Below are 23,324 nucleotides of genomic sequence, written 5' to 3'. Positions count from 1 at the left end.
GACCCACGAGACCTTTCCCATGTTTGGGTATAGTAGCAAGGCAGCAGAGGTTTGAATTCAGTTTTCCTTCTGCTAGGTGGGTAGCAAGCTAAGGCAAATGAGCCCCTCCTGCTCGAAGTTCACTGGTTTAGGCTCCAGTTACTCGCCTTTGACCCATCTCCTGTTAATGAAAACAGTTCAGCAGATTCAACTTTTGAACCACACTTGAAAGATCAAGAAATACACGAGAAACTGCTCTTTGCGAAACCTTTTACAATGATACTTAAGGCATAATAATTAATTAAATAATATTTAATGTTGGAAAGACTACTTCATAGAACGACAAATTCGTATGTTAAACATAATATCCTAGTTGTGTAGTTTAAAATTACTTTTTCACTCCTCAACTCACTACAGTTAGAAATTTGTTTAAAAAATGTTAATGAATTTGCAAAAATGTGCAAGTTGAGCAAGTTGAGCAGGGGGTCTACCGAAAACAAGAAAACATGGCAAGGGGTCTACGAGACAAAAAAGTTTGGGAACCACTGGTCTAGAGTCACATTCGTTTGTTTCGACACTCAAGCTTCTAGCTCCATTTGTTGATGTGTGTTTTATATAGGTTGCACCACTCGGTGTTTGGGAGTAACATCCCTTGTAAATGTTGTTGACAACCAAAATGGCGTTAGATTTAAACTGCTGATTTCATGTCTTATAAGTTATATCCAGAGTCTTGTTATTATTCGTTCATAATAATCAGCACCATTAAAACTTCTTTTTAAAAAAAAAACGACTTAAGAACCTGGTGAATGTCAAGAGAGAATTTTAACAAAGAGACGAAGCCATAGACCTAAATAGGCCTATAATATTATGGTCTATGGGCGAAGCATATACAGGTCAACTCTTAAAAGCGTACTGAAATTATTATCTCAGCTCTTTGAGACAGATCATTGAGGGTTTCTGTCTTGCACAATCACGGACAGATGTCAGGCCTTATTTTTCAAAACAATGAACTTGTTAAACTTATGTCCACCTGGCAACAGCAATCATGTCTTCCGGCTCTTGTTACTATTTCTCTTTGGGTGAAAGTTAAGTTACGAAACAGGAAGTAAAATAGGTGAAAGATAAGCATTTTGGAACGTGATCAGCACATCGATTGGACAGAACATATCAGGAGACTACACACTTCCTCCCCAGTAGATTGTTCTCAATACCACTAGCCAAATTTAAGCTGCTTACAGCGAAGGAATAGACTCACCTTGACTCCCGTTTCAACAGCATAGCGACGCCTCTGACAAGAGAAACAAGGGGCTGACACTTCAGCTGGAGAGGGAAAAATATAATTTTGACTTGACACAAAATAATAATAGAGAATACGTACAATTGTAGAGTGTATAGCATTTAATTGTGCGGAAATATTCAAACCTAGTGTTTAGTGAAAAGATTCTAGACAGGACAAGAAAAGTGAACCTCCGCCCCCCCCCCTTTTATTTGCGATAGTTGAATATTTTATTTTAAAACCAAAAGTTCCTTTTTAGGAAACTAACATGAAAAACAAAAAAAAAAAAAATTAAAAAAAGCTTATATTAAGCGTAGTATATCAATTAGTTTGGATCAGTCCTGTAATTAAATTTATAATAGATCTAGACTAACAATCTGTGCGATTAAAATATTTTTACCAATTATTTTTGTTTAGCGCAGTATCACGCTGTTAGCTTTCTCAATACGCTATGATCCTATCACTTGTCTGGGTTGGAAATGGGGAGAAAGAATGGTGTATCTAGGTGATCGCTTTCTAAATACATTTATCCAACACATTTCCTATATATAAACCCATTTCTTGAACAACTTGAAGTTGGCAACAATTTTAATGCCAAAATATTTTTGGCAGTAACAGAGAGTCCACGTATAATTTTAAAGTAAAATATTTTTATAACGAGTCGCCGCCTCGTTGACTTATTAGATGAGCCGGCATTGTAGCGCTAATAAAACTATTTTCCTTTCAGTAGGCCTGCAAAGTCGAACTGTAACTCTTGCTAATATCTAGATCCCAGAAACTATGTTCACACATGCTGAAGTAGCAACAAAGTGGCACCGACCAGTTCCGTAATTGACACTTCTGACCCCTTTTAAATGGGTAAGGTCAGGTTACGAACTTAAGACGTTTACTAGGTCACAGCTAGGCAAGATCCAATAGGCTCAATAGCCATAAAGCGTTACATTAACTGGCAGTGTTCAGGCTACCGGATTTGTAAACGCGCTTCCCAACACAGACCGTAACAATGTTGCTATTGAAAACTTGTTACCATTTTCATTCATTAGATCTAGGGAAACGTATTGAAAGACATGTCTGCCTATTTTTCTTCGGAGAGAGCGGGTTCCATGTAGACAGAGGCCTAGATCTATACTAGGCTAAAAGAAATGTCAGTAATACAGTAAGGTGAATTATGGAGTGCAAAAAAAAAAAAATCAATTATTATGTACTTGTCCCTAAGCAGACGTCATGCCCAATCCAAATCTGATCCAAAAACTAACAACGAACAAAAGAATCCCGTGAAGAGGAAGTGAAATACAGCAGACTATTTCATGATTTATTCCCCCGTAACTTTCTTGGGTGAAAAAATTAACAACTACTAATTGAATAAAGTAAAAAAAAAAAACTACCTCTTGAAAAAAAGCAAATAATTTGAACCTCCTATTTCTAAAACAGTCGCCGCCCATGAATATTTCATTTTAGAGAGTGCCTTCTATTTAGACAGAATAATAACCAGAAATTGCAGACGTGAACTTGCAATGACAAGTATTCTATATGGAATAGTGCAGTAATCTCTAATCCCTTAGTAACGCAGAGACGCCAAGAGAAGAGTTTGTTGACACTTAGCAACAAGGATACAAGTACATCTTTAATACAATGGACGTGTCATGGTTGAGTCCTTAAATTTTACAACTCCTCAAAAAAAACGAACTCTCTTGTGAGTTAGCTAAATAATAAACTACAGCAAACGTTAAAATCTAAACATCTGAACATGCTTAGTATTAAGTAAATCCTTATTATCAGCAAGTAAATTGTTCAAATCTGATCAATAGGGTTTATGAGTGAAACAACACACCCTGACAGAAGAGCTCACATCATGCACGGGTGTTTGACGCTAAGCCTAGGGTATATAAACTTGAAGCTACGCCACCGGACGTACTTTTGATCGATCATTGATATAAATGTCACCGCGATAAGAAGAAATACGCCTAGCTCTGCGTCAACGAAACATAAAGATCTATTTGGAAGGCATGCGGCACAGATTTCGACTTAAAACAACCAGCAATAGATTTGGGGTTCTTAGAGTTGTCTACCTTAAATGCCATGTGCATAAAGAAAGGAAATATGGTTTGGTTTAGTATTTCTTGAATTCAATTAATGCTTTTGAATGGGAAAAATAGAGGGGGGGGGGGGGGGGCGGCAATACACGTTCAAACATACTAATCGGGTGAAAGACTGTTTTCGAGTTTGTAGTATTCTCGACAAAGTAAAAACAAAATAATTATCACATAGATCAGGTAAACGACATGGGCTATATAGTATATAGGAGCTAAATCTACACTGCATCTGTTTGCTTGTTTAAGTTTTGTATAGGACTCAGTTTCGTTCAACCACAGAGCTAAGCTTGCCAGACAGCATTCAGACAAGCTATCCTTCAAATTGTAATGCTTGAAGTGACTTTATTATTCCGCAAAAAACAAATGTGACATTGCGTCAAATCTAGGTCATAGCAGGGTCTGTAGCCACGTCAGATACTGCATACTCGATCATTCACCTGCAACATCTATGTAAAGGGTCACATTTGTGAGCAACCTGTGAGAACAACCGCAGGGGGCCGCCTTTCGATTATCTTTCCATGCGTTTTATTTCTAATTAGTTGACACCAGTTTTGTTAGCAAAGACATACCCGTAGAAACATTTCAATTTAGATCTTGTAGTTTATATTTTTATTGTCCTGTAGAAACATTTCAATTGAGGTCTTGTAGTTTATATTTTTATTGTCCTGTAGAAACATTTCAATTGAGGTCTTGTAGTTTGTATATTTTTATTGTCCTGTAGAAACATTTCAATTTAGATCTTGTGGTTTATATTTTTATTGTCCTGTAGAAACATTTCAATTGAGGTCTTGTAGTTTGTATATTTTCATTGTCCTGTAGAAACATTTCAATTGAGGTCTTGTAGTTTGTATATTTTTATTGTCCTGTAGAAACATTTCAATTGAGGTCTTGTAGTTTGTATATTTTTATTGTCCTGTAGAAACATTTCAATTGAGGTCTTGTAGTTTGTATATTTTTATTGTCCTGTAGAAACATTTCAATTGAGGTCTTGTAGTTTGTATATTTTTATTGTCCTGTAGAAACATTTCAATTGAGGTCTTGTAGTTTGTATATTTTTATTGTCCTGTAGAAACATTTCAATTGAGGTCTTGTAGTTTATATTTTTATTGTCCTGTAGAAACATTTCAATTGAGGTCTTGTAGTTTATATTTTTATTGTCCTGTAGAAACATTTCAATTGAGGTCTTGTAGTTTATATTTTTATTGTCCCGTAGAAACATTTCAATTTAGATCTTGTAGTTTATATTTTTATTGTCCTGTAGAAACATTTCAATTGAGGTCTTGTAGTTTATATTTTTATTGTCCTGTAGAAACATTTCAATTGAGGTCTTGTAGTTTATATTTTTATTGTCCTGTAGAAACATTTCAATTGAGGTCTTGTAGTTTGTATATTTTTATTGTCCTGTAGAAACATTTCAATTGAGGTCTTGTAGTTTATATTTTTATTGTCCTGTAGAAACATTTCAATTGAGGTCTTGTAGTTTATATTTTTATTGTCCTGTAGAAACATTTCAATTGAGGTCTTGTAGTTTATATTTTTATTGTCCTGTAGAAACATTTCAATTGAGGTCTTGTAGTTTATATTTTTATTGTCCTGTAGAAACATTTCAATTGAGGTCTTGTAGTTTATATTTTTATTGTCCTGTAGAAACATTTCAATTGAGGTCTTGTAGTTTATATTTTTATTGTCCTGTAGAAACATTTCAATTGAGATCTTGTAGTTTATATTTTTATTGTCCTGTAGAAACATTTCAATTGAGGTCTTGTAGTTTATATTTTTATTGTCCTGTAGAAACATTTCAATTGAGGTCTTGTAGTTTATATTTTTATTGTCCTGTAGAAACATTTCAATTGAGGTCTTGTAGTTTATATTTTTATTGTCCTGTAGAAACATTTCAATTGAGGTCTTGTAGTTTGTATATTTTTATTGTCCTGTAGAAACATTTCAATTGAGGTCTTGTAGTTTATATTTTTATTGTCCTGTAGAAACATTTCAATTGAGGTCTTGTAGTTTATATTTTTATTGTCCTGTAGAAACATTTCAATTGAGGTCTTGTAGTTTATATTTTTATTGTCCTGTAGAAACATTTCAATTGAGGTCTTGTAGTTTATATTTTTATTGTCCTGTAGAAACATTTCAATTGAGGTCTTGTAGTTTATATTTTTATTGTCCTGTAGAAACATTTCAATTGAGGTCTTGTAGTTTATATTTTTATTGTCCTGTAGAAACATTTCAATTGAGATCTTGTAGTTTATATTTTTATTGTCCTGTAGAAACATTTCAATTGAGGTCTTGTAGTTTATATTTTTATTGTCCTGTAGAAACATTTCAATTGAGGTCTTGTAGTTTATATTTTTATTGTCCTGTAGAAACATTTCAATTGAGGTCTTGTAGTTTATATTTTTATTGTCCTGTAGAAACATTTCAATTGAGGTCTTGTAGTTTGTATATTTTTATTGTCCTGTAGAAACATTTCAATTGAGGTCTTGTAGTTTATATTTTTATTGTCCTGTAGAAACATTTCAATTGAGGTCTTGTAGTTTATATTTTTATTGTCCTGTAGAAACATTTCAATTGAGGTCTTGTAGTTTATATTTTTATTGTCCTGTAGAAACATTTCAATTGAGGTCTTGTAGTTTATATTTTTATTGTCCTGTAGAAACATTTCAATTGAGGTCTTGTAGTTTATATTTTTATTGTCCTGTAGAAACATTTCAATTGAGGTCTTGTAGTTTATATTTTTATTGTCCTGTAGAAACATTTCAATTGAGATCTTGTGGTTTATATTTTTATTGTCGCCTTTGTTTTCATCTTTAGTCCTAAGATCAATGAATGTCATTTTATTTCTTACAGGAGCCTAGATGACATCAGCGAGAGAACGAACAGATGTATCAATGTCATCCATCTGTATGCCCCATTGTAGCACACAAGACAGATGAGACACCAACAGACAGATGTATCGCTATCATACGCAGAGACACTAGTTTAAGGAGACGCAGGAACCAGGAGTTGTAGTAAATAGTATTGTACTTCCCACCCACCCCCTTTTTTTTTATAAAGCCTACAGAAAACAGGCTTCACGATAATAATTCAGAGAAATATTCTCAGTGCTAAGGTCCAGACATGCGCCACCATCTAACAATCGCAAACGCTGACGAGGTATCTTTGTGTATATGTTTTGATACAAGAAAGTTTACAATAGAAGGAAAATATTTTCGGGGGTTTGACTTTCAACAAATATATTTTGATATTGATTAGCAACTTGCTTTTAAATAGGATTCCTAGTTCTATGATTTAGATTTACGTGGGAATAGCCACAAGACGCGTGACACACTAAATCGTGAAGGGAATACGCCTACTATATGCGAGACCAACCGTTATATATATATAGCTCCTCCATCGTGATCGAAGATGAGCACATTTCTCATTTCCTATGGACTCGAAGATGGCTGTAAAGTCCAATCCTCGCTTTAAAAAAGCCGGCCGCATTTATGGCATGGGTGGGTTAGGTCAGTTGTAGATAGGCCTGCTTCTTCTCTCAGCTTTTTTGTTGATTCGGCGCTCTTTCACCATGGCCACTCTTCCTGCTTCAAATCTTGAGACTCCGAGATTCACAGCTTCACGCCATGAGGAGCGATCGAGAGCTAGTGCTTCCCAGCCGCGAATGTCGATATCGCATTCCTTGAAGGAGCTCTTGAGAGTGTCTTTGTAGCGCTTGTATTGGCCTCCCTGGGAGCGCTTTCCTGCACACAACTCCCTTGCGAAGGCGATTGTCTGGCATGCGGACTACACGTCCCGCCGATCGAAGTTGGGACCTTTTTACTGTCGCATTGATACTGTGCATGTTGGACAGCTTTAAGATTTCTGTGTCTGGTATGTGGTCGGACCCACGCAACTTATGGATACTCCCTTAGACAGCGTTATAGAAGGCCTGAGCACTGACGTCGCATCCTGTAGGCAATTTAGACCAATAGCTCGTTGCCACGTCACTTGCCTTGTAAAGCGATTGGTCTCCCTATTCGGCGCGTAGCACAATGTGACTGAAGTGTCACATGGTGTGTGGGGTTTCTGTATGATACAGGAGAACTAAATGGTGTATGAAATACTAAATAGTGTTTGAAGTGATAAATGGTTTGTGAAGTACCACAATAGTGAAGGAAGTATTTCTATCTATGAACTACGATACGTGTGTAAAAGTAGTACTATGTGTGAAGCACTACATGTATACCAAATGGTACGAGAAGTACTACATGATACGAGATGTACTACATGATAAGAGAAGTAGGCTACTACATGATACGAGATGTACTACATGATAAGAGAAGTAGGCTACTACATGATACGAGATGTACTACATGAGACGAGAAGTAGGCTACAACATGATACGAGAAGTACTACATGATACGAGAAGTACTGCATGATACCAGAAGTACTACATGATACAAGAAGTACTACATGATACAAGAAGAACTACATGACACTAGAAGTACTACATGGTACGAGAAGTACTACATGATACAGGAAGTACTGCATGGTACAAGAAGTACTGCATGGTACAAGAAGTACTGCATGGTACAAGAAGTACTGCATGATACAAGAAGTACTACATGGTGTGTGGCGTGTCGGCACTTAGGTTATATTATTCTAGCACCAATTCTTGTTAGGTCCACAATTTTTGAACGCACCTTCTTTGTTGCATTGCATTTTAGCTGATGTAGTTTTTCTGTTACTATGCTGATATTAGGTTTCTTTGAGGTTTGTCTGTGTGCCCCTGTTTAGGGTGAGTATCTAAGGCATTACTGCATCTAAGCTGTTTCGCTGCCATAGTGTATTAGATTAGTCCTTTCAATTTGTCGTTCTTACTTGTCTACAGGGAGTTAGTGATGGGCTTCTACATTTGAGTCAGCAGTGGGCCAGTGGTGTACATTTGATGCGTTGAGGCCAAATACTTACTAATGTGTTGTGTTGGTACTTGGGGACAGCAAGGTGCAGAATGGTTATTTGATTAACATAACAGCTATAGTATAATATTTGTTAAATTCAATGACATATTACTTTATCAGTTTATTCATTGTAAATTACTTTCATCTCATTAAACAGGTATATTGTTAATATCTAGTCAATTATTTATTGTAAGCACGAAGGTGCATGTTGAATGTCAGGGGCCCGGGCAAACGAGCTAAGGCTTAAAACCCAACCCTGACATTAAGTGCACATTGGTGTGAAAAGTACTACATGGTATGAGAAGTACTACATGTAACAAGAAGTACTACATGGTACAAGAAGTACTAAATGGATGGCTGCCTGGTCGTGCGGTTTGCGCGCTGGACTGTCGTTCGGATTTATCGACGGTTCAAACCCTGCCCGCTCCCATCCCCCGTCAACCTGCGGGAGGTTTGGACTAGGAAGTAAACTATCTTCAACTCTGAAGGAACATCCGAAAACATGTAAAACAAAGCATTTTACTACATGGTGTGATAAATACTTCAATTGTGTGAGAAGTACACTGAACTACTTAGTGAGTGAAGTACATTGCTATAGTGTCAATAGTCTACAAGAATAAAGTTCAACATTCCAGCGTTCCTTGGTCAGGACAAAGTTTGCCCTGAAAGTAGTGACAAGGCATACAACTATTTGAAGATAGTCAATAGGTGGCGCAGTACACCCATCACCTATCGGCACTGGTGACGTGGTTTAGCATAATCACTATCAGCATTGATGACGCGGTGTAACGTCTGCTATTGCGCTCCCTCGCGATTTGATAACTGGAACCACGGCCGACATTGCGGTTCACCGGGCCTGGAAATGTTCATTGACCCACTAGATAACAAAGTTATTGAATAATGTAGCACGAGGGAAACTGGAACACTGGTTCTCAAACGGATCTTTATTCAAACTAAATTTAAAAAAACAAAGGGGTTCTCTAAAGCATCATACAAACTATTATGCATTTACATCTTATCTTATATATTACAGACGTTACTCAAAAAAAAAAAGAAGATAGCATGTTAATCCACGACTGCTAAGTCGTTGGTTTTCCTGGCTGATACAGGCAACCCATTACATTCTCTAATAGCACTAGGAAAGAAGTAGCACTTGTACGAATTTGTTCTAGCGAATGGAATAAGAAATGTGCCTCTATCTTTGTGTTTTTCTGAGTATTTCATTAGGTTTTGTTTTTTTATTTGTAAATTATGGTTTAGTGTTTTATATATTACAGATACTGTACTTTTTTACATTGTAAAACATTCCCATTTAAATAATGAAGATTGTAACTCCAAGCTTATTATTTTATCAACTTTTATCTTAAATTGCGAATCTTTTTTTGGGAGTGCAAAACTTCTTAATAAAAAAAAAAGACCTCTTACAACCTAAATTCACCCTCCACCTTTTCCTCGTAAGTGAATTATAGTGTAGATTTCGCAAGGGGACCCGCGGGGCATACATGTAATTTAAATCTATACCCCCCCCCACCACCCCAGAGTTATTAAACATTATTCAAGCCTGAAGAGAAAAAAAAACTAGCGATAATGAGGAGAGGCGAACTCATATCTCTCCTACACAATGGTACTGTACGCTAGCAACACTACAATAAAAACAAAAAAATGTAACGTACCGGAGAAGGTGTGTGTGTGTGTGCGGGTGTGTGGTAGCGTGTGTGTGTGTGTGGGGGGGGGGTTTCTACAAAGAACGTCACTCTAACAGTAGGTACATGGTGTTGACCCAGTTGACAATGTGTCTGATTGGTTGCCGCTTGTTAAAAAAAAAGAGTAAAGAGTCTGCTAGCCTGTTCGGCTTCCCTTGTGTTCGGGTACCCACCAGAGGCCGGGTTTTGAAATTTACGGTAGACTGCGTGCATAGACCTAGAAAACAGTTTAAATAATAAAAATCATTCACAGCGATCTTTCTTTTTTTTTTTTGGCAACGACTGATCAAGTCCGTATCGATCCCAACAATATTAATTAGGTTAAGTCGTTTATTTCAAGCACCGGTATGCCAAATCTATCCTCTTTACAGCAGGGAACAATTCTACGTTATTAAAATACAATACGCTAAATCTAGCGTGTTTTAGCGACACGCCGAACGGAATACTAAGAGCTAACATATACACTCCCTCCACCCAGGTGTGTTTCGGTTACATTATTGCGTCATCATTTATTGTTGTTTTTGTGGACAACGGTTGTCAGGATATGACGCAATATGAAAAAAAAAAACTGGCATGGTTCACCTTGATAAACAGGAACTCGTCTCTCTTATCTGTTGAATAGATCTATTATTGTGCATGTTAATCTACATTATCATACTGTCTGTACAAATAGATTATAGAAGACCCTCCACCACCACCCCTTACCCTTCGCCTCAAACGTTTAATTTCCTTACTTTCCCCTGATACCTAATAGGACGCCATGTTTCTTCTTTGGTTTTCATCAAGTCTTAAATATCTTCCCTGCTCTTTTTTTTTTACTTTTGTTACATATTTTTGCCTCCTCTGGTAAAGAAAGGTCAGTTCGCCACACACCCCCTTTTGACTGCTTCCTTGACTATGCCAGGTCACGTGGTCCGTCACACATGGCTTGCCTCGCTAAGGTATTGTATAGATCCCAGAATTGAAATGACTTTCTCCGGGGTTAAGAATAGTTTTAAAAAACGAGTTCAGTCGAGACCACTTGTGATAGCAGGCCTGAACACTGACCTGCAACGTCGCAACCTGTGGGCCGCTTAAACCAACGCTAAATCTAGCCTCTATGAAGCCTCTATTAATTCTACAATATTAGTCTACAGTAACTTATTTTTCAGTAGTAACAGAACAGCAACTACAATAGCGACACTTTTGTGTTTTCAGCTAAACCCTGAAATGTATGTGTCATTTCTTCTTTTAAAACAACATAACTTTATCATGAGTGTTATGTTAATTTGCTGGTTTTTTTCCCCCCTCCCTTGTTTGTTGATAATATGGGTGCAAGCGGGATTTTGTTATGCATATATTATATTAAATCCCAGGTCACACTACTGGACTGACATCCTTATTTTATATCAGTCTGACGTCAGGAGGCCTAGTTGTTCACTATGCGGTCACACCCATAGTTCATGAGCACAGGAGACAGGAATTCGGATGGGGGGGGGGGCAGTAGAAACTCAACGATAGAATTTAAAGAAGGAGTTTAAGAAACATGAGCCGGGCCCCGTGGGTACGTTTCTGTTGCGCAGCATTGTAAATCCCGTTAGGACAATGCAGTACTGATCGATAGGGGCAATAAACCCGTCAGCGTGCACACAAAGTAAAGAAAACAATACGATGTAATAAATAATAATCCACCAGAAATGAAATGACAGGGTAGATAACTACAGCTTTAGGCGGGAAGGTGACAAGCAGAAACGTGTTATTACTGACCACCTGATTGTCTCCCATTGGACCTGTCGTTCACTAACGGTATACAATTATCTTATAACGCGGAGGCGTTGACGTTGTCAAATATAAGAGTGTAAGGGCCGAGAGTTAAATGAAAAGACAGAAGAGCTTAGACTGGCTTAGAGAGTATTGTATCAACTCATCTTCTTCTTCTAGCCAGCTTTTTTGCTGCTGAGCTGTGAGCTCTTTTGCAGACTGTGCCAAGAAAAAAAAGTGTGCTGTTTTCTTCAGCTGTTCAGCACTGCCGTACAGGGTGTTGGTTATGTTGGGCTGTAGTGGAAGTAGGGTCTGCCAAAGGTGGGTTAGGGAGGGGCATAAGACGTCAATAAGATGGTTTGGGGTGAGATCAGTATACCATACCAGGATTTGAACCAGAGACATAGAGGTTTGCACTTGTTACCATAAAAAAAAAACGGCACACATTGTCAGACTGGCTGAAGATACAGTGGCGTAGCTAGGGTGGGGGAGGAGGGGGGAGAATTTGAAAATTCCCCAGGGCCACCATTAGATAGAGGGGCCCCTAAATGAGTGTTTTTTTACATTAAAAATGAAACATTACGCAAAATGCAGGGGCTCCCAAAGAGGTCAAGCACCCCGGGCCCACAAACAATAGAAAATTCATAGCTACGCCCCTGTGAAGATATGAAGCAATATTGCCATCATTTTGATTATAAAGTTATAGTTTTAAATAATCTGGTTTCTCGCCCTTTAAAATGTCACCTTATCACGTCTGTGTTCTGATATACCCCTTACTCTCGTTTGCAATGTTTACACGTCACGACCTATGAAAGTGTGTTCGCAAGATCTGCAAAATGCTAGATCCGGAAAATGCTAGATCTTGAAAATGCTAGATCTGGAAAATGATCTTAAGTTCCGAAGGAAAAATATCGCTTCAAATCTCCCTAATTCCCCACAAGTGACCATTTAGAACAAAAAAAAAAAAAGAAACTAGCCCCAAGGCTACCTCCACCACACTTACATCAATGATAATGACTTTGTTTTACAGTTTAACTTTGTAACATCCAAAGTTAAATATATAGGCCCCTAATGGTTTTTTTTTTATCTCAACGCCCCACTGCAGTCTCAATTCATGGCACGAGTGGTAAGAAAACTAGATCGACCCCCCGCCCCCGCCCCCTAGTTCATACAGGTACATGTTGCACGTGCAGGTCATTAAGACCCTAACACCTTGTTGTAATGAGTCTGTCGATCAATACACCCACCCACCCACCCTCCTCCGAGCTCACGGTTTGAAAGCCCCGCCCCCTATCGGTATCCGAAAGTTTCGCGCGATCCATATGCATAAATTATCTGTCATACGACCTGACACGTGCTGTTCACCTCAATCTATCTGCCCCTCCCCCCCCCCAACAACTGCCCCTCATCATTCCATTGTAGTCATGTCGCTGCTGTCTTCTGTTAAGCACTGCCTTCGTGGATGCAAAATCGAATGAGGTCGTGCTGCCAAAATTAGACGATCAATGTTTCAAAGCGGCGATCAATTAAACAAACCTTTTCAATATCCGAATTGCGTCATAATCAGATTCACCGGAAGACGTATCAAATAAGTGAAACTGTAATAATCTAATTAATATAAGCAACCTGAATAGAAGAAGGTTTTACTTTGTGGGGAAGCATTGGACCTGGATAAGGTTCACGTGCCCTAATCGATGACACCCGACACGATATACATAGATTTATAGAACAACTTTGATAGACGAAGTAGGCTCTATGGTATCCAGCAAGTAGGTCAGCTAGATCGAAGTAGGTCAGCTAGATCGAAATGAAAAAAAAATGTGATAAAATTAGTATCTCGATAAACTAATCTTTATGATTTTAAAGCAGCTAGATGATGAAACCTATCTGTGGCATTTTACATCTCTCGAGACGATCTTTTCCCTTTGCAACTTCTTGTGGGACTAAAGAGGCCAATCCTTGATACACAGCTGCGATCGCAGGTTGGGCGTATGTCAGGCAGTAGCTATCCAGTGAGGCTAAAAAGCCCCTCCTGCCGTCAAGAGTGGTCCCTGGCGTTCCATCTTACGCCAATCAGCTAGGAACTTATCACCGGTAACTACCACTCTCCGTGTGTGTTTTTTCAAAGACATTACTGTCAGAGATGGAGTGACCTTCCATTGCTGGGGGAAAGCCTGGGCGGTAAATTTGCGAGTGCTGGGCTGCCCACACGTCAGCACCTATAAGAAACATATATGAAACCTATAAGAAACCTATATGAAACCTATATGAAACCTATAAGAAACCTATATGAAACCTATATGAAACCTATAAGAAACCTATAAGAAACCTATAAGAAACCTATATGAAACCTATAAGAAACCTATAAGAATCCTATATGAAACCTATAAGAAACCTATATGAAACCTATATGAAACCTATAAGAAACCTATATGAAACCTATATGAAACCTATATGATCCAAAGAAGACAGCGAGACGAAATTATAGCTTTCAGATTTTTTTTTAAAAATTATTACTATTATTTTTGTTTCTGTGCATACTTTCCCTTGTTAGATCTTCGTCTGATGTTATGCACTAGAGGCCTCTTCAACTTGCCCGTATACAAGTCGACACTCTGGCTGGCACAATGGGGGAACTCCCCGATACCGCGAAGAGACGAATGCCAAGCTGGCTCGGTCATGTCGTAAGACTGTCTAAGACATGACTGTCAAAAAGTCATCCTTCAAGGGAGCACGAAGAAACGGTCGCCCAAAGAGAAGCTGGTCTGAACGACGGGATACGTGTAGGGATTGGCTCACGGCAACTGTCACAGCAACCCTACGAGGAATGTCAAGAGACAGATGAAGTGAGAGAGATGCTTCGTCGACTCTGCTTGAGAAAGTCTCCATCTCCATGTAACTGTGTGATGTATTAACTAGTATCTATAGATGCATTCTGTGTCTTGGTGCTGTGGAAATGATTGCGCTGAATTTCAAGTAGCGATGCTGTAGGTCAATACTATGAAATAAGCAAAGTGAACTAAACATGACCAGTGCTGACCAAGGTGAACCCTGCAACACGACCCAGCAGTATATCTGGAATCGAGGAAGCTACTTATAATTTTACGGAACTCAAAGAATCTGCTCAACGTTCCAATCGTTGTCCATCTAACCCAGGGGTTCTCAACCTGTGGGTCGCGACCCCCCTTGTAGGTCGATTGACGATTTGCCAGGGGTCGCCTAAGACCATCGGAAATATGGATTGTTTTTGTCAATTCTTCTTTTGCTGTGTTTGTGGGGAAAGGGGGGGGGGTCGCGGCCGAGTGGGGGATTAAAAAAAAAGGAGCAGCCGAGTTTAAAAGTTTGAGAACCGCTGATCTAGCCATTATCTTCTTATCTTATTAAGTCACAGGCGTTCCTCCAAAGAAGATAAATCTAATCGTATGTTTCACGTACCAGTCCATAATCTATACCCTATAAAGTATACGGTGTAACTCTCCCTCTACGAATCAGCAACCAAGCAAACAAACTCAAATTATAACAATAGACACACGTTTTTTTTTTTTAAACGTAGTATTACGTCTGCCACCTGGGGGTCACGTGGCACCTGACACGCCCAGGGCTAATCCCATTTTTCACTTACGATCTTATAACCGGGCCGACACACACACACACACACACACGCGAAACCACAAGCACTTCTACAACACAAATCTAGGCGTTGTGTGGTCTCTAAATCTATCAGAATAATATTCAGGTGGGAATACAAAGCAGTATAAATAACGACCCTGTATACGGTGTCAACTACACAGACTAGATTCATAAGCTATACTGTCTTCTGCACTTAAACTGGATTTAAGTAGCAGGGCCGGCCTTAGGCATAGGCAAGCTAGGCAGCTGCCTAGAGCCACCGATTGATGGGGGCCTCATTCAGGACTATAACTTTTTTTTTTAAAGACGAAGGATCGAGACTTGTCCACAATGTTATTAATGGAGCACACTAATAATAATAATAAGGCTTGTCTTCGAATCCGAAGATTTATGAGGAATGCAGTATTTCCCGTGGTATGCAGCCCCAGCTGTGACCTACATATTTTGCCACATCCAGGGCACGCATAACCATTTCCGCCGGTGATCGATTAGACTAGGTTTTAAATAAATTGCGTTATTTTATTTTTTCGCTTTTTATTTTGTATTTTATTTCATTATTAGGCACCACCAAATACACTTACCCTTGGAGGCCAGCCCGGTAAGTAAATAATGTTAAAAGAATTTAGCATGGATCCGAGCTTAAAATTTAAAATAGATTTACTAGATCTAGATTTAATAACGATTTCTAGGTCTACTTTAAGAACCGCATTTCTAGTTCTCATATTTCGATTATCACAATTAGAAAGCGGAAGTTAAAAAGGGGCGGATGACCCAAAAGCATGGTACCTAAAAATAGCTGGCACTACTCGTCTCGTGTGGGGCGTTGAGTCACTAATTTAGCTCACGCCAAGTTCACATTCGCAGCCGGCAGTAGCAGAAGATAAAAATAAAACATGTTGATTGTTGGCTACACATGAAAATGTTTAGTAACATACCTTTAGATCCTTTTTGCAATAGCTGTGTAGCTGCTGACCTCAACACGGAAGATAATACACATTTAGCGGTTCCTGTCGTAGCCATGGTAATTTGTGCCGTGTAGCGATGAATGCGACTTTAAGAGGGGAAAAAAAGAGAGAGGCTCTTGTGTGTTTTAGAAGGAAAATTCCACTAGTCGGTGATGACGACACTCTCGGCTCGTTTAAAACTCTGGGGAAAATGGAACAGCGGCTTCAAGACAAAAATGATTTCACCGGAATCTAATACACAGTAACACTACACTGGCTTGGCTAAGAAATGTTAGGCAGATGACTTGATCGTAAAGATCCGAGAGCCGACAGGACTTCAAAGATCCTTTTACCCTCGCTTTTATAATCAGACTTTTCGCCACACCGCCAGTCATGGCATGATAGGCGCGGCAACTAATCAAACACGAGAATTTAATGCCGCTCTCGCTTAGCGTTGAATGTAGGTCACGGAGGTTTCCCCCCGCACTGAGCCAATGGGCTTCAGTCTTGTTTTGTGCTAGATACATGTCTTGTTTTAATGTGTACACAATTTAACGTAAGCTTTTTAAAAAATATATATATATATTAAAGTACATTAGATGATTTGGGTGTTATTGATTGTAAATACAGTTTGTATTTTATTTTAAATAAATTTTGTATTCACATGTTTCTGAGCATACAGATCTCCAAATTACCTTGCAAATAAAAAAAAAATTACAACAATGTAACTAACAGCTTGTGCTATAAATTAATCAGTGGACCTCCGCCGGCGCCTTCGACATCGCCCCGCGCACCCCTCCCAAAAAATTCCGATACATGTTTTATAATATTAACGATGCGCAGGGGCTGTAATGCAACTGGTGAAGAGTTTTTTTTTTTTTTTTAAATTATAAGACAATAGGCCCTAATTTATTTTCTAGAAAATAATACGTAGACCCTTATGGCATCTGTAAAAACTTTTGTAAAATGTAATACCGGTATATATAGGCCTAAAATAATAGAGATCGGATAGTAGCCATATTTGTTGAGACTAATGTTGGTACATTAAACGTCACTCTGGCTGTACTTTTTGTTGTATAAACATTGCACTTAAACCAGTGTCTTTTTAAACCAGTGTCATATATGGTTACTAGCCAGGATGACATTCTCATAATATGACATCGTGGTGACATTATCGAGATTTGATTTCTTCGTGACATGACATTCTCGTAACATGACATTCTCGTGATATGACATTCCAATGAATATTCTCTTCACATGACATTCCCATGAACATTCTCGTCACATGAAATTCCCATGAACATTTCTTGTTATGACATTTTCGTGATATGACATTTTCATGTCATGACATTCTCATGACAATGATGGCATGCCATTCGTGAAATTCTCGTGATGTACCGTGACATTCTTATATGACACGCTCGTGACACGAAATTCTCTTGACATGACATTCTTCGTGACATGAAATTCTCATAACATGAAATTCTCTTGACATCAGATTCAAGTTCTATGACCTTCCCATGACATGGCAGTCTTGTGACATGGCATTTTAATGATATGATGTTCTCGTGAGATGACATTCACATGACATTGACATGACCTCTTTTGAAGGTTAACCAGGACTTTTAAAAAACGTGTTAGGAAAGGCGCTGATCACGTGGTACTGGGATTATATTGATCATGTAAAGCGTATGTGGGTTATCTTCACGATGCATGTTACAAATAGAGTTATCTCCTCTTTGTTTAGCTTTCGATTTGTAAGATCCGGTTTACAGTCTTTGAGCAATGAAATCAAGTAACATAGAAAAGAAAGAGAAAGCTATATAGAGAAAAAGAGAGGGGATATAAGGAAACCTAAAGAAACACGTTTAAAAAAGAAAGAGAAAATCGGGAGAAATTTTAAAAGACTTTTACAAACGAAACAATGTCAAGAACGCCATTTTGATTGATCACTGCAGCCTAAGCCTACTAAATATATATTTTTTTTTAAATGTGTGCGCTTTCGTGGAAATATAGCTTAGAAAGGTGATTTTACAGTCCTTTAAACGTGCATTAAAAAAAATCGTAAAATTTCGAAAAACACTTCTTATATTCTGTACACCAGTTACACAAATAAGTTCATTATTTACATTTTACCGCCATACACGGAATTATGCATATATAGGTATTACTAGATCCATATGCTGGTCACTTTGTATTTCGCCGCCATACACGGAAAGATCTGTATATAGATATTACTAGATCCATGTGCTGGTCACTTTGTATTTCACCGCCATACACGGAAAGATCTGTATATAGATATTACTAGATCCATGTGCTGGTCACTTTGTATTTCACCGCCATACACGGAAAGATCTGTATATAGATATTACTAGATCCATGTGCTGGTCACTTTGTATTTCACCGCCATACACGGAAAGATCTGTATATATGTATTACTAGATCCATATGCTGGTCACTTTGTATTTAACCGCCATACACGGAAAGATCTGTATATAGATATTACTAGATCCATATGCTGGTCACTTTGTATTTAACCGCCATACACGGAAATGTCCGTATATAGGTATTACTAAATCCATGTGCTGGTCACTTTGTGGTCAAATAATAAAGTAAACTTAAACTAAACCTTCATTTCTCGTTGGAAAAAAAAAAGAAAAACTAGTGGCCCCTGTGTGCATCAAACTCTCGACATTCTCGTTATTAGAAGGACGCTCTATCAACTTATATATCTACACTGCCACACTACAATCTGCGAAATTCTAGACTCAAACTCGCCTCAAATAAACGATTCAGTTTTTTTACTTGATCTTGTCTTATATAATACAGACGTTACTTCAAAAAAGAAGTTTTTGATGGTTGTCTTTTGACCATCTTCCATCATCCTGCCATCTTCCACTTTGTGACTATAAAGAAAGTGTGAGCTGATAGGAGGTACTGAAAAACAAAAGGAGCCTAATCGATATTCTCAATGCTTTATTTTTTCGTATGTCAATATCAACACTTCGTGCTTTAGCAGAGAATGAAGTTTATGTTATATTCATTGGTACACCGGTCTGGATAAGTCAGATTCAAGGTTTAATATTCAACTGGAATTCGGCTTATGTTTATCGAAATACTAGCCTGTGGGCCTTATTTTGGGTACTACTGATCTACTGGATTGGATTTAGATCTATGTCAAACATGGGGAATGTTCCTTACACATTTTTTTAAAATTTTGCCATGAAAATGAAAGTAGGGTGTGAAAATGGGTTTGCCCGTTCAGCCAACATATTCATATCCAATATTAAATACTGTGAAAACGGGTTTACCCGATTTGTTAAAACGTCTCGTTCTTTAATAGAGATACAATAAGGTAATCTTTGTCTATTTTTAGGGGCCTCTGGATGTGGGACGGAAATTAATCCTATACTTTGGTCTCCGCGATGCTAAGTTTTATCAAGATTTGTTAAACGGTTTTGATTTTTATTCGGGACATGCTTACATGAATAAATACGCCTCACTTTCTGCTTTATATTATAGATAGATTGAAATAGACTAGGCCGGGTACAGACGTTTGCTTTGTGTTTCTTCTGATGACTTAGTGTATTGTATCATATCTAGGCCTACATTTGCTTAAGTGTGTGGTAAGTTAACTGTGTAAAGTAAAGTCTGTGCTCTTCCTTTTGGCGTCTGCTTTCTTCCAACTCACGTCTTGTCACTATAGCAGCGGTTCTCAACCTTTTAAGCTCGGCGACCCCTTTTTTACAACCCCCCCCCCCCAACTCTGCCGCGACCCGCCCCCTCCCCTGCCACACACACATACAGCAATAGAAGAATAGACAATAACAATCCATTTTTTCGATGGTCTTTGGCGACCCCTGGGCAAATCGTCAATCGACCTCCAAGGTGGTCGCGATCCACAGGTTGAGAACCCCTGCACTATAGGAATATAAAAAGTAAACATATCAATACAAGACATTGACATAGTTGCTGCTCATTTGAATTTAACGAAATGTATATGTAACGTTTCATGTGAGAATTGCTTCTTCTATCCAGGTCCAGATCGAGGCGAACTTTTTATTTTCTGCTGACTTTAGCTTTAGGGTTTATGGGCTTTGTGTGTGTGTCGTGAAAAGCACAGTAGCACTTTGTTGTTCTGGACTGCTCCGTACAGGGTGTAGGCTTGACATCTTTCTCGTTCACCCATCACTGTAACTTGATTTTATCATCATAATATCATCACTGTAACTTGACTCTATCATCACAATACCATCACTGTAACTAGATTTTATCATCATGATACCATCACTGTAATGCCTTTATCATCCTACCATCACTGTATCTTTCCTTATCATCCTATTATCACTGTTACCTGACTTTATCATCATAATACCATCACTGTAACTTGCCTTTCTTATCCTGCCATCACTGAAACTTGACTTTCTCATCATGATACCATCACTGAAACTTGACTTTCTCATCATGATACCATCACTGAAACTTGCCTTTATCATCCTACCATCACTGAAACTTGACTCTCATCATAATACCATCACTGAAACTTGACTCTCATCATCCTACCATCACTGAAACTTGACTCATCATAATACCATCACTGAAACTTGACTCTCATCATCCTACCATCACTGAAACTTGACTCTCATCATAATACCATCACTGAAACTTGACTCTCATCATCCTACCATCACTGAAACGTGACTTTCTTATCCTACTATCTCTGTGTGTTTATATAGGCCTTTCTTTGGTCTCAAATGTTTTGTGTTTATGAACTATGAGGCAATGTTATATGAAATTTGCTTAGTTTATGCAAATGTGTGTTGATGTAGGTATGTCCAAGCGAATTAGATTGTTTACTCAAATGCAATAATATGATTTTCGCTAATTCTACTCCTCTTAGCGCTTGGGCCTTACAATACATGAATAGCATTCTTGTCAGGCTTACATCTCGGATACTGGAAATAAGCCCAAAACATAGATCCATTTCTAAATCGATACATGCATGAATTTCATAACGCAATCCTTTTCAAGTCACATTCCATCATGGTATCCATGTCAGAGGATTAACCACGAAAAAACATATGTGTCTTTGTTAAGTTCGCATGAAGAGCTCTGACATCAAAAGTTAATCCGTTTCAACAGCCAGGACTTTCCAATAAACTTTCCCCGGGAGGATCAGTTACAGTGAGCGCAGGCCGCACATTAAGTCAAAACACATACTGCGTAGGGGCGGATACAGAGTCCAGAACATTGGAGTTGGAAGGGGAAACTTTTTTTTTTAACGGGTGAGGGGAGGGGGTAGAGCGTGACTAGATGAACAAGAGGACACGCGTAGGACGTCATTAGCTTCTCTTTTCGAGGAAGTCAGTTATTTCTAAGTGTTACGAGCACATGAGACTTCCTGTTCTAATTTTCAACGCGCATGCGCACCATTCCATATTCACATTTCAATGCGCACGTAACAATATGATGGAGAGACAATAAAGTATTTATAGGCATTATATAATCGCTTAATAGCTCACTGGTTTAAACCAACAGTAGGTCTAAAACCATTCAATATGTATAGATATAGATATATATTGAAATCACTGAGCATGCAGGCTCACCCTTTCCATCTGAATATGAAATACCCTGCGCTTAAATATCGTCCCAAAGCAGTTGAATTTGTTTGAAAACTCTGTAACAAACTTTTTTTTTTTTTTTGGTTGACCTTTTTGAAATGCACATGGCGGGTTTTAATTATGCAAATAACGCGCTAGTGTGTTTGTGTGTGTGGTGTGCATGCATGTACACTGCTGGTCTTTACTGTGTCAATGAAAATCCTACGCGCCCTATAGATTGCCTACCGACGCCTAGATCGCCTACATTTGTCAATACAGATAACTGAGTTGTTTGAAAAGAAAAAGCTTGGGATAAAACTATTGAGGTCCCCCCCCCTTTTTTCCCAGGTCTGACGTCACACTGCTGGACGATGACAGCTGGACCTAATATCCAGAAGCGATCTTACAATGGACCTCATTCACCAATCGTAAACAAACAACATTTAGTCACGTGATCTTATTGAGAAAACAATGGAAAAAAAACTGTCACGTGACAACCATCACGAATTAAACATGAGATCGTAAATTATATAGAAGAGATAGAGCACCACGTGGCCAAATGTTGTTTGTTTACAATTGGTGAATGAGATCCATTGTGAGGGCTTCCTAGCAAGGAGGTATATCTCATTATAGAGAGAAAGAGAGAGAGAGATATCATGCTAGTAAAACGTGTAAATCTACCAGTGAGACAAGAATACGCTATTGGAAACAGTAGTGTCATGATTTAAACGTATCGGGTAACTTATAGACATATTTAATAGTAGGACTTATATAACTAGCTAAGGGGGGGGGGGTGATTTCTATGTGATATGTCGGGAGCATGTACGGTGGCGCCCTTGTTTTCGGTGTATCGCCCTGCCAGGGTGCGGCTGAGTTAGTCGGACTGCTATCGGGGGCCGGGTGCTTAACTTTAACGCGAAACAAAGAGAGATAAAAGCAAAGCCGTCTCAAATAAGCCATAGAGAAATTGAAGTGGGGAGAAAAAAACTAACAAGCTATTATCTTATAAATTACTGACGTTCTTTCTTAGCAGACGATAATTACGTCTAACGCGTATTCATAAGTCAAACTAGTCGTGCATGTTAATTAAAGACTTAAACTCTACTAAATCTTATTGCATGTTAATTAAAGACTTAAACTCTACTAAATCTTATTGCATGTTAATTTATAATAATAATAATAATAATAATCTTTATTATCCGTAAGGAAATTTGTCTTACAATTTGTGCATTACACCAAACAAAAAACATTTCTTAAACTCTACTAAATCGCATTAGTGCGGCACTCTGCCAGCTTAGCTAACTACCCATACTACTAGACATACTAGGTGTGGAATTTTATCAAGAAATAAATGATTCATTTTTTTTTAGTGAGTTTTTCACCACCTTCCACCCTTTTAGCTATGAATGAAATGTG

General features: G+C 38.2%; 1 protein-coding gene across 1 annotated transcript in view; it reads right to left on the bottom strand.

Moving 5' to 3' along the window:
- Positions 1-16,694, bottom strand: part of LOC106079080 (phosphoenolpyruvate phosphomutase-like) — a 51,214-nt gene extending 34,520 nt beyond the window's left edge. Inside the window, exons 1-2 of the mRNA XM_056005542.1 lie at positions 16,300-16,694; positions 1,235-1,299 (exon numbers count right to left, since the gene is read on the bottom strand). Coding sequence (XP_055861517.1) covers positions 1,235-1,299; positions 16,300-16,384 — 150 coding nt within the window. The 5' untranslated portion in view covers positions 16,385-16,694. The remainder of the gene's footprint in view (positions 1-1,234; positions 1,300-16,299) is intronic.
- Between the last annotated feature and the right edge of the window lie 6,630 nt (positions 16,695-23,324).

The sequence above is a fragment of the Biomphalaria glabrata genome, chromosome 12, assembly GCF_947242115.1.
Source record: "Biomphalaria glabrata chromosome 12, xgBioGlab47.1, whole genome shotgun sequence".
In the NCBI taxonomy this organism is placed as follows: domain Eukaryota; kingdom Metazoa; phylum Mollusca; class Gastropoda; family Planorbidae; genus Biomphalaria; species Biomphalaria glabrata.
Note: the sequence above shows the minus strand (reverse complement) of the source record. Positions and strands in the feature narration are given on the sequence as shown.